Raw genomic sequence first — 12,747 nt, forward strand, 5'->3', positions numbered from 1 at the left:
TGTACAATACATAATTAATTTAAAAACTATCTGCTACTTTTACTTCTTCTTATAGAACCATATTATCTTGTTACAGATGTGCAACCACAAACTAAAGACCGCGTACCGTGGAGAAAGACGGAAGAAAACGAAGAGATGAGAAGACTTCGTAGGCAAAGGTCACGACCACAGTTAGAAGCTCAACCACTAGTCTCCATCACAGAAGAAGATAAAAGAAAAATGCCGGATATAAAAATTACGAATGATATTATTAACAAAGAAAAACGGGCGGACAGGGTTGAAATTGATTCGGATAATATAGAAACCCCCCCAGTTCAAAGGAAAATGTTTAATCCACCACCAGAAAGAGAACCGTGCAGGAAATTCCAACCAAGTGTGGTTCCAAGTAGGTTTAACAGCCAAGACAAAGCTCAGGCAGAAATGAGGGATCTATGTCAGGAAATCTTAGGGGACGGACAGTTCGATAGGTTTTCGGCAGCTAGAAGGACGAGACGGTACAAGAAGAGTGCCGATTCTAGTTCTCAGGATGAAGAAAAGAAGCCTGAAATTCAGGAACTTGTGGCTGAAACTCAAGTACTCAGACCATCCAAACTGGAAATCCAGGCCTCATACACAGTGGAAGCGCCCCAATCTGTAGCGAAACCTTTAGAGATTGTAGTCAAGGATGAAAAGGAGAATAGGCTCAAACGTTGGCAGGACAGACTCAAAAACCAAAGCGTAGAATCTAAACCAACCACACCAACCAAAGAAACCAAAAGCGTTCCTTACTCAAGAATGAGAAGGCAAACGTCAATCAACCAGGAAGACGTACAGAAAGCTATCAGAGAGCTGAAATCACCCACAGAAACACCAACCGGAGTATGGTCCAGGAGCGCTTACAGAAGAACAACACCTAACAGGGTATCTTCAGTTGTAGACGGGGCTACAAAAGAAAGAACAACATCTCCGAAAATCCCTAAAATTAAAAGCGAACATGAGTTGAACGATGAAGGTTTCGAGGAAACACAAAGTTTGAACTCAGAGAGCGCCTCCCAAGGTGCGTCTTCGGGATGCAATATAGAATGCGACTCGCCCACACCGAAACCTACCAAGACCCTTGATATTCCAAAGAAAATTTCTGCCAAAGAGACCCGAACACCCCCAAGGACTCCCCTAGATCCAAAACGAACGCCATTAAAAAGGAATAACGCTTTGAAAGTGGAACGTTCTCCATCCAGAGCTTCGCTTAGGAGTTCCCGTAGCTCTTTAAATAGCTCAGTGTCGGTCGCGACTGTCAAGAAAGCCCCGGTTCCTGTGAAACCTGTGCCTAAGCCAGCCCCTCCACGACCTGTGGTATCCAGGATGCCTGCATCTAGGTCTTCTTCTAGTGGCAGCTCAGTGGGCACGTCTAGACCTCCCTTGAAATCATCTAGAACCTCCGGTTTCATGAGACCTACGCAAGCGTCCAAATTCAGAGGAAATACAACCACCGGAGTGAAACCTGCAGTCAAACCAACTTAAATTTAAGTGAGGTCTTTGCTGCATGACGTGGAGTCTCATTCTACAAGAGATAGAATTATAAAATGTGCCTTATTATTTGCAGGCTTTAAAGTATCCAGTACTAGGTAGATGAATACAATATGTACAATATAGATATTGAATAAATTATTGGAATCTTCAGATGTTTAATAGGTGCTAGAATCTCAACTTTATTTGAAGGTTTCAATGACTGAAATCATAGGTTTAATTTTGTTAATTACGATAATTAAATTATAACCAAGCTAACTTTTGCATGTTAGTTATTGTACCTTAATTTTGGACCACTTATATGAAAATTTAAACCCCAGTATTGCTCACATAGTATAGCTTTGAGCTTAAAATTAGATCACAAATTATTTTTTTACAGAAAAGGTGCCACGTTAATTTACGGGTAAAATTATTTATAAACCCCAGTTATATTTATTTTTATAGGACAGACCCTGTGTTGAACCAGTCATTACTTTTTTGTAAACCTAACTAATACTAATGTTTTATAATTACTTAGTTTAAGATATTAGACAATATATTAATGAAAGACATCTCAAAAAGATCTGAATACGTAACAAGTTTATATTGGGCCGATATTGACAAACAAAAAGTTATATTTCGTCACAAAATAAATATGTCTATATATTTTTATTCAGTAAATTAAATTAAAGTAAGATTTTAACAATTTTATTGTATTAGTTTACGTACTAAACAAAATGCAATAAATTATATTGGAATAAACCACTCTTTCACTCAACATGTTCACTCACTCTAGTTAATATACATATATGTATATTCGTCTGATCTTCAATTTGTTTTCATATAACTCCTTCATCGACTAATTCTTGAACCAGGTCGGTTATCTTCTTTCTGCACTCTTCATTTGAAGTAAAAACCGGTTTTATACATTCATGAGATGGAGCTACACTTTCCTGAAAAAAAATTAGACATTTGCGATTGTTCTACTTAGTTAGTACTGTTTACATTCTACAGTGTGGACATTTTTGTTACAGATTGAATTTTGACAGCAATTAATTTAACTTCACAATGGGATCCCGATTTCATTTATTTCTTACCCACGACGTAAAATATTGTATGTTTCAAGTCAAAAAATGGTTTACCTTAGCCTGGTAAAGGTTAGGCGCTTCGTTACTATCGCATGTCATAATTGGTAACATATCCAACGCCAGGCCCAGACCAAAACGACTGCTACGTTTGAATTCCGATTGCACCCTGAAATCCAAAAATTGTGTTACATCTGAAGTAAAAGCCAATACATAGACTTTTGTCTGGTAACTGAGTATTTACGTACATCATTACCTAATTACCAAATCAGGCTTCTACTCCGATCAAATTCCCATCAATAGACAAAAATATACTCACAAATCCCACAAAGCCTTCTTATTCAAGGCGCCACTGAACACTGACTCATCATCACTGAGCTCCAGCAGTCTCTGGTGCAGTTGTTCTGTGTAGTACTCCAGCAGAGACGTCAGGTGTTCCTTCCTCTGCCCTCGGTCTAGGCACAGGTACATCAGACTGGCCAGATCTAGGGTGGGCGAGGCGTAGCGGGCCAGTTGGAAGTCTACCAGGTACATCTGGAAACATCATGTTAGTTATTGTACTAAATTGTCTTATTCCACGATGTATAATTATAAAGAGACTACATTACAAACTACCTATGGCACAAAAAGACACAGACGTAAAAGAGTTGGGGATTTGCATAAAAGAAAGGAAAGTACGTAATTCATCAGATATAAGAGTACAAACTATAAATATAAATGTAATAAATGGCATAACTTCGGTAAAGCTAGATACTAACTAACCTCTGCTATATCGCCATCGACGTATCGGAACAGTAGATTGTTAGTCCAGCAGTCCCCATGAGTGATGACCGCTAAGTGTTCCTTGGGAGTTACCAGATCCACCATATTCTGGAAGAAATGCTCCTCACTGCAGAATTCCTTGAACTTTGAAATGTACGTGTCCTGCAAAATACTCAGTTTTAGTAAAGTTTCCATGATCATGGTTATTAAATCTATAATAATTTACATTGAAATTTTACCTTATCTTCTGAATTCTCTAATTCTTCTTCCACCATAGCCACTGCATTTACGGCTGCTTCACGGTAATAGTTTTTGTAATAATCTTCATTTTCCGCTACGAAAAATACTGAAAAATCATATCACCTTAATTTAAAGCTTATGGAAACATTTATACAATGAGGAAAGTACGTGAACTAAACCTACCTTCAGAGATACCATCCTGGATATTCAGCAGTTCATAAAACCCTTCAGGATTATAATACTTCATGGCCAACGACAGCGCATGAAACTGAGCAAGATGTTTCATCACAAAGTAACATTGCTCTATACTCAGTCCCTTCCTTCTATCCGGCATCACAAACCCCAATTCCTTCAAATCCTTTAGTATAACCAAGTCGTTCTGAGCCAGGTAGCACTTTGGGATACTTTTGAACGGAAACTTGAGTTTGTACGACCATTGGTGTTGGAATTTAGAGAGTGTTGGCCAGATTTTGTTGTAGAAGGCAACTTCATTGCAAAAGAGTTCATCGCTTTTGAAGGCTTCTCGTCTGAGGGTGCTTTCAGGGAGGCACTTGTAGATGATGCTGCCGTGCCAGGGTTCCTCGCGCTCGCTGGACCCGTCGGGCTCGATGGACTTGCGGGTTCCTGTCAGCGTGATGCGGTACACCATGGAGGTGTAGTTGTCTCCGCGGTTGGAGCCTGGAGCACCCTGGAATGAGAGGGAGTTTTAGCATTTTCTTCATCAGTATCGTCTACAGCGAAAGACAAGGATTCTGGCTACCAATGTAACATAGTGAAATAAGACCAGGCTGTGTGGAATAATGCCCTTTGCCTTTACCGTTCAAAGAAAAGAAACCTTCAAAATTAAAAATAAGTAGGTAGGGTAGTTCTGAAAAAGTTTCAAAAGAACTTTAGTTTACGCTTAAGTATGTTGATTTGGAAACATGTTGAAAGTTATCTTAAACTATTTTTTATTGTGCCGCGAATATAATCTATCACCTGCGTCCCCAGATAAGTTTTAACCACGAAATCTTTCCAAATATCCTCCTACAACTCACCTCAAAGCTGGTGACCGTGACATCAGGCAGCTCCTCCCGAAGCAGTCCCTGGAGGAACCCGAGCGTGATGTCCGTCATGTCTGGTCTCCCGAGGGGATCCAAGGGTCTCCGAGGGTCTGGTCTCCCCAGGGTCTGTCAGGGGTCTGTTGGGAGTCTGGCGCGAGAGCACACTGCAGCCGGGACAGTGCGGTGGGAATGTTTAGGATTATTTCATGTGTAGGGTTACCATTTTTACTGAAGGTATTGTATTAGAACTACTACATGCTTCCTCCTGCTCCTCCTTAAATTTTTACCACGGAAATGCCTCCTTTTTTAACTAAAATTTAAAGTGTGCAAGTTGGCAGGAGTAAATTGTAGCTGCCGAAGTGTTGGCGTAATACGCCAAAATAAGCCTCTGTTTCGATATTCTCATAAATCACTCCCCATAACGCAATGGGTCGGATGTCCTGCATTTAATAACTAAAGGGCGATTCACACACGACTTAGTGGGAGTGTTTAGTACACGTACATTTTTGGCCTTTTTTATAGTATTTTCTCAACTTTTGAGTCTGTCATAAATACTCAGCAATATACGTCTACTAAACACTAGCACAAAACAGTGTATGAATCGGTCTTAAGAGATCTAAACACTGCTCCAACTGCTTTAACTTAATGCCTAGATTGTACCTGGTAGAATTTCACCCGAGAATCAAAACCAAGAAGAGAAGAAATTTATTCCTCTCTACTTAATAAAATTCGTGTCCCGCTAGTTGTTAGTGAACTCATGGTCACCGCGATCCATGAGGGGGATTTGATGAAATAGCTGACAGGCCAGGGGGGACGGGATTGGATAATGTCCAGCTTGTTTCCTCATCAATAAGTATACTTTAATAAATAACTATGTCATTGTGACACGTTTCGATTGCACAACATGCACGTTCATATCATAGAGGTATATCTGGCCTAATACACGAAGTGAAGCACCCTGGGCATGTGTACATAGTCAGCAACAGGCACTATCTGATTAGCTATCCTTACACCATGGTGATAAAACCTTAGTCAGATCTAGTGTTCATCACCGACACAAAAAGAAGACCTAGCCTTGATGACGCAGCATAAAGAGCTCGATTAGAATAGGTTCCTTGTGATTGAAAGTCAAACACAGGGTGTGTTTGACTCAAGTTAACGTGTTAAAACATTAACGGGGTTACTAAACTTTGATAAAGTTATTATTTAAAGTTATCTTGAAAGAGAAAGGAGGCGTGTGTAAATACATAATTGTTTAGCATAACTAGCTCATGTGACCTTTGGCCAGTATGTTATTGAATAGATAACACGAGTCAGTAGGCCGGCTCGATCTTGTCAATTCTTCTCAGTATTGTTTGGTGTTTAGTGATAAGTGCTGGCGGAAAACATGGATAAATTAGCTGGTTTGATCATCATACTTTATTTTTTTTTGTTTTTCTACATTGCAAAATATATTGCCAAAATTATATTATCAAAAAGGGGTGGAACAGAATGATCATTCTCTATAAGTACTCCGAAAAGAATGATTTTATCTAAGGGCTGACGAACACGGATGCCATCCCATGCTTGAAGCTGGCTAACTAAATAGTAACAATTATGTCTCCTGTCGACAACATCTATCTACTACATATAAAGATCGTGTAGTAAACTTTAATCACATCTACCATGCAATGTTTAACTTGAATAAAAACCCATAAATAATTTAACTTGAATAAAAACATACAATCGAAAAACATTACCCTCCTCCTTCGGCAGTCGGGCAAAAAGGTATAGTGTGCGCTTAGCTTATAGTTCTTAACTGAATAGTGTGCACATAATGTTTCTGTGATTTCCAGAGACTCCTCCTCTGATAAGCTCCGCTGAGCTGGTGGACCAAGCTGTCGCCGTGGTGTTCAAGGATGGCCGCTCCCTGTCTTTCGAGGACTGCTGGCTGCGCGATCAATGCAGGTTTATTTACTGACTACCCTTATTTTCATTTAGTACTTAAGTAGGTACTTAGGAGCTTAGGCCATGGATGGGTCTTTAAGTATATTAAACTATAACTGTACTACCACAAAAAACTTTAAACACTGTTTAACAAGCGTTTAAAACGAAATTTGACAGATTTTGTAGGCGTTTGACAGCGCTAAACACTTGTTAAATACTGTCTAAGTTTTTGTGGTAAGGACCTAATAGTCCGAAACTTGTAGGAAATCCCGTGTGGGGAGGAGGTGTATACGTAAGTACCTAGATGTAATTAAACGCGAATTACCCGCTTGTGAGTCGGATCTAACTAGTATTCTTGTTTTTTAGGTACTTATAGTTCTAATTAGAATCCGTCTTACAAATATAGGTTGTAGGTAAACGTATAGGTACGGTCAGGTGCAGAGAAACCTGACCCCCCCTCTCATACTAACAATGCTTCTGAGGGGGGTCAGGTTCATGTACTTATAAGACGGATTCTAATTAGAACTACCTAAGTAGGTAGGTATACGTAAAACATACAAATGGTATAAGACGGCGCGGCGTCGCATTAACAAATTTTGTTCCAATGCAATACATGAATCAGAAGGGCTAGTACGGGGCGTATTTAAGACGTGACAAGAGTTTTGCATCGCGCTCACTCACATCGCGCCGCCTCAAGAGCGAGCGCGACGCCTGAAAGTAAGAATTGCTGAAATATCTGAAATTTCATGTTTCAGATGCACTACATGTTACAACCACACGACTTTCCAGAGAGCTACGCATATTCTAGACATTCCTGACTCGAAAGTGGCAAAAATCGTTTTTGACCCTTCTCAACTATCTTTGACCTGTAAGTAAAGTTTGAATATACTCACTTGTTTCCCTCTATTTCCAACACCAACAGGCTCATAATTCCCAGTTAAACAGATTTTAATTCGCATCAAAATGCACTAACTTGTACTTTTCATCCCAATACCCTAAGTAACTTATTAACTACCAACTTAGTCTAATCCTTTATTTCGTAAAATTCCAGGGAATGACGGCCACGAATCCAGCTACGCCGCGGAATTCCTGTCCGAATTCGACTACGCAACGTGGAAGGACAAGTCACGCCTGCGGCCGGTGCTGTGGCGCGGCGCCGACGTGGCGTGTCGAGTGGCGCGGGTGCCTGTCGATAAGTTTCTCAACTCTGTGGACGCGCAGAAGAAAGTGTTTCAGTCGTTGTTGGATTATGGGGTTGTGCTGTTCGAAGGGGTAAGGAGTTTTCTTCCCGCTAGATTTAAGTACTAACTACCTACTAATCACATGCTACCTAGAGGTACTGAGATTCTTCTTATTCCACCTACTGGATATCTTAAACCTAGCCTGGCCCATACTAGGATCACGAGGCCCAACCATCTGTAAGTAGGTAGTACATCATCTCAACACACGGCATATGGACGTGCAAATAATATACCTATAATACCTACCTACTTAATTCAGAGAATTTCGAGAGAGTGCTTACCACCACTATCCTAACCTTTCCTCCCCTACCCAGGTGGAACCGACCCTCGACGCCACCGAAGCAATCTGCAGCGCTCTGGGCGGCGTGCAGCACACGCTGTTCGGCGGCATGTGGCGCTTCAGCAGCGGCCAGCAGCGCGCGGACACCGCCTACACCAGCCTGCCGCTCGCCGCGCACACCGATAACACCTACTGCACTGAGGCCGCTGGGTAAGTACCTACTACTTCCTTTGATCGAAGTTTACTTTGACTTTGACTTTATACCTAGATACGATACCAGTATTTTCATCACCGGCAGCGGCCATGAGCGTCTCCTGTTATGTGATTCGCATGTAATAATAATGCATCCGAGGTAGGTAGGCAGGTACTTGTGTGGACATTCTTCCTACTGATGGACATAGCATAAACCTATAAGACGGTAGGTACACACACTCTGTCCCAGGCCTTCCAGTGGAGATAGTCCCAAGTGTAGTGAAAGCCAAACTTTTCTGGATGGGGAATACCTACGGTACTTATGTAGCAATTTCCGCCAGTCAAACTTTCATATAGGTACCTATAACTTAATTGTAGCTTTCAAATCCACCTATCATCTTCCAGCCTCCAGATCTTCCACTGCCTGCAGCACTCGGGCGGCACCGGCGGGGAGACAGTCCTGTCTGACGGCTTCTTCGCCGCGTCCCAGCTGAAGGCAGATCACCCTGAGGACTTCACCTTCCTCAGTACCTTCCACCTGCAGGCTGAGTATGTGGAGCCGGGACACCATCACGCCTGCTCGGCTCCCGTGATCAGTGTGGATGAGAGGACTGGCGATTTGAAGCAAATCAGGTTAGTTACCATTTTGTTATAGTTATGCTGTGTGTAAAGGTTTTGAAGCATCTAAGTACATGCGTCTGCTGAAGTTTAGTAACGGATATAATTATATACTTATATTATTATATAATATCCATCACCAAGACTTTTACTGGAAAGTAAACCTATAAAAATAGGTAAGGATTCGCACCTATAAAACAGTGGACGAACTACGCCAATGACTGAGGATAATTTATAGCAGCACCAATCTAGCCACGGTAATAATTAAGTGTTGATCCATTCACTTGAGAGTTAAACTAAAACTTTGAATACCTAATATTTCCAGATACAACGTCTACGATCGTTCCACAATGGCGTTTTCTTCTGCAGAGGAATGTAGAAGCTACTACAGATCTCTGAGGTCCTTCGCCCGGTATTGCGAAGATCCGAAGAACCAGTGGATTTTTAAGTTAACACCAGGTAACGCCTCATCTTGAACACTTTTGACGTGATTCAAGCAAACTTCCTACCAAATAACTAAGTTTTAAATGAGTTTTTTCGGAGTAGATAATGTTCTAGCGCCTTAGCTTAGTTTACATAGCATAGCAATGTTTTATTTTGAATAGTGTGCACGTTTAATCGTACGTGGGTGGTCTGAAAAGTTTCCGACCTAACATAGGTACAAGATTTTTTTTATTAAATTTTATTTTTATTCTTCTACATAGTCTCTCATATAGTAATTAGGCGGCGCCAAAACTCGGATTTATTACGCCTAAACTGCGCCAACAGAGCATTGGAAATGTTCATTCGAACACGTCGTTGGTCTGACGTTAGCAAACGCGGCAGCCAACGCGCGGACAGCCTTCTCATGCCTAAATCTTGATTTAATATGTGACAAACACGTTCTCTGGACATTTTCATTGCCTCTGCTATCTCTCTCACTTTAATTCGGCGGTCGTCTAACACCATTTGGTGAACTTTAGCGATGTTATCGTCAGTAGTTGCAGTTTTTGCACGTCCCGAACGTTCATCATCTCCGAAGCTCTTACGGCCACGTTTAAATTCGGCTGCCCAAAATTTTACTGTGGTAAATGACGGTGAAGAGTCCCCGTACACAGAATCTAACTCATCTTTGATTTGCGTAGGGGCATTTCCTTTCAAAAACAAATATTTTAAGACAGCTCGATACTCGATTTTTTCCATTTTCACAGAAATGCTCACATCGACTCACTCAAACGACTGTAAAATAAAAACCGCGCGTCAAAAATGGTTGAAACTTTGAAGTGTTGCTGTCAAAAGCTGACTTTAATTGATGTGTGCTACCATCTTCACGTTGAGGTCGGAAACTTTTCAGACCACCTACGTATAAGCATAGATTACAAATAACATACAACCGGGGTTACTAAACCTAGCAGCCCTCTTTTTTTAACGAAACCAACCGTTTTTATTTCCTTCTAGTAGTTAATTAGCACGGCTGTCTCATTTTAAAACACAGTAACAGCCATGAGACAAAATGTTCAGGAGAGCCAAAAAACGTTTTTGTACCTTCATTTCAATGCCCTGGTAAAACTATGATAGATATCTGAACAAATGTAAGCTTAAAAGAAGCGGCAGAACCTAGGCTTTATATACAATACTATTTCATTTAAATATGACTAAAATTGTTGCTGTAATGCACAAAAGAAAACACTTACTAGGTTTTATATGGTTTTCTCACCCTAAAACCGCCCTCACTGACCATTATTTCATAACCTAGTAAGGGCCATTATTGTGTCATTTAAGACAAGTTAAGTATATTGAAATTGCAATAATTGCGTAATAATTTCATTTTTATATGTTTGGGATCCTTCACATATTATAAATCCAATTTTGCAACACTTTTACACGACGGCACTATAAGTAATAGCTGAAATACGGGCATATTTTTATGTTTGTTTTTTTGTTTTATGTAAATGAATTAAATAGCCATATTCAGAAGGCTCTAACATGAAAATTATTTATGGCTGCCTTCAATTAGACAATATTTCCTAAATTTCTATCTAAAAATCAGTTTTCTCTTATTTATAACTTGTTTTTTTTTGGTTTATGCAAAATAGGGCTAGTAGAAAGGTTCTGACGAGAAAGGTCTCTATGGCTTTTATAAAGAAGACAAAATTTACTTATGTTCTACTTTTAATTCAACTCTCTAGGTCTCATTGGTGCAAAGATACAGGTTCTGAAATGTCTGATATTTTGTTCGAAAAAAGTGTTAGTAATAATGTATGCCATTTGTGACTTACTAAAATTAACGGACGAAAATTGTCCTTTGCTGACCATTTCAAAACCTAGTAAGCGCCATTGACCATTTTAAAACCTAGTAAGTCATTTTCACTTACTGTGTTTTAAAATGGTTGGTGGCTCTTACTATGTTTTGAAATGGTTTTCGTGGCATTTTTGATTTCGCAGGGTGGAGTTACTAGGTTTTTAGAAATTTTATTTTCGTTTCTAAGCGGTTTTTTGATATTCTGACAATGCAGTTTTGTGCGGAATCGCCTAAAATAATGTATAAATCAAAGACCCGTTTTTTTTTAAAGTTGGCGGTTACTGTGTTTTGAAATGGGACAGCCGAGCACTCTTCTTTGGTTAACTTCTCCGCAGATCCGAAGACGGTCAAATGGCGTAGTGGTTAGTGACCCTGACTGCTATGCCGAAGGTCCCGGGTTCGATTCCCGGCTGGGGCAGATACTCGGGTCTTGGGTGTTGATATTTATATTTAGTATCTATCTATCTATGTATTTGTGTAGATATATCAGCTGTCCGATACCCATAACACAGGTTCTGCCTAGCTTGGGGTTGGATGGCCGTGTGTGAGATGTCCCCACATATTTATTTATTTATTCATAATATATTTTTATTATTTCCTTCTAAAGTCTAAAGTGTAAGTACCTACCTAAGAAAAGTCTGCTTTATTTATCTCTTAATGGACAGATTCTGAACGGTTCGTCAATAGTCGATTGTACCGCCATTAAGTGATGTCTATTGGCGGTGGGGCGGCACAATCGACTGTTCATGAACCGTTCAGAATCTGTCAATTTAGTACATGAGACTTAAAAACAGACTAGGGCCACTTGCAGAAACATTTAAATCTAGATTTAGTGTCAAATCTCGATTTAGGAAATGTCAGTCCATATAAAATTTGACACTAAATCGAGATTTAACACTAAATCTAGATTTAACACTAAATCTAGATTTAACACTAAATCTAGATTTAATATGTTTCTGCAAGTGGCCCTAGATACCTACTATTTTCCTTTCAGGGCTCGTCCTAGCCTTCGACAACTTCAGGGTGCTGCACGGGCGGACGGCGTTCACGGGCGAGCGGGTGCTCGGCGGCAGCTACGTGGCGCGCTCCGATTGGCTGGACCGCGCGAGGACGTTGAAACTCATACATTAACAACTGGCCTAATAATAAAATAATGAATTTATTAAATAAGTTACCACTCTGTTTCATTCCAATGAATTTACTTTTTAATTTTGATAGTTGTTATTCTGAGGTCTGAGCATTGTTCACTGTTATACTGCTATAACGGACTAGCTGATACCGCGAGCTTCGCTTCGCCTTAAAAAGTTTTCCCGTGGGAATTCCGGGATAAAAAGTAGCCTATGTTCTTTCCCAGGGTCTATACCATAAAGTATACCTTTCATTCAAATCCGTTCAGTAAAATGTTATGTTTTCAGTTGCTATTAATAAAAGTAATTTAAAATTCCAAAGAATGCAGTAATCATGGCATTGTTAAATAATATTATAAATATTAAATAGAATAGTTAATTATTATAAACATTGTTACTTAACAACTTAAATTTATGAATACAGTAGGTACTTAACACTTATTTAAATATTTCAAAAAAGGAAGTTA

The 12,747-nt window shown here is 39.9% G+C and overlaps 3 protein-coding genes across 3 annotated transcripts in view; 2 read left to right on the top strand and 1 right to left on the bottom strand.

The window, feature by feature from the left end:
• The window catches only part of LOC105387629 (inverted formin-2), a 101,733-nt gene extending 99,468 nt beyond the window's left edge, over positions 1 to 2,265 (top strand). The window contains exon 26 of the mRNA XM_048622330.1: positions 77 to 2,265. Within this exon, the coding sequence (XP_048478287.1) occupies positions 77 to 1,500 (1,424 nt within the window). The 3' untranslated portion in view covers positions 1,501 to 2,265. The remainder of the gene's footprint in view (positions 1 to 76) is intronic.
• A 33-nt stretch (positions 2,266 to 2,298) lies between these two features.
• On the bottom strand, positions 2,299 to 4,772 carry LOC105382979. The gene is made up of 7 exons (XM_011552977.3): positions 4,610 to 4,772; positions 3,756 to 4,260; positions 3,572 to 3,678; positions 3,333 to 3,494; positions 2,890 to 3,104; positions 2,628 to 2,739; positions 2,299 to 2,438 (listed from the first exon to the last, which is right to left on the bottom strand). The coding sequence occupies exons 1-7, from the start codon at positions 4,685 to 4,687 to the stop codon at positions 2,325 to 2,327; spliced, it is 1,293 nt and encodes a 430-aa protein (XP_011551279.3). The 5' UTR covers positions 4,688 to 4,772; the 3' UTR covers positions 2,299 to 2,324.
• Positions 4,773 to 5,935: 1,163 nt separating this feature from the next.
• Positions 5,936 to 12,327, top strand: LOC105382967 (trimethyllysine dioxygenase, mitochondrial). The gene is made up of 8 exons (XM_038106518.2): positions 5,936 to 6,018; positions 6,451 to 6,562; positions 7,297 to 7,409; positions 7,593 to 7,813; positions 8,097 to 8,272; positions 8,660 to 8,887; positions 9,198 to 9,331; positions 12,148 to 12,327. Exons 1-8 carry the CDS (start codon positions 6,003 to 6,005, stop codon positions 12,282 to 12,284), a joined length of 1,137 nt encoding a protein of 378 aa, XP_037962446.2. The 5' UTR covers positions 5,936 to 6,002; the 3' UTR covers positions 12,285 to 12,327.
• Positions 12,328 to 12,747: the final 420 nt, after the last annotated feature.

The sequence above is a fragment of the Plutella xylostella genome, chromosome 7 (genome assembly GCF_932276165.1).
Source record: "Plutella xylostella chromosome 7, ilPluXylo3.1, whole genome shotgun sequence".
NCBI lineage: Eukaryota > Metazoa > Arthropoda > Insecta > Lepidoptera > Plutellidae > Plutella > Plutella xylostella.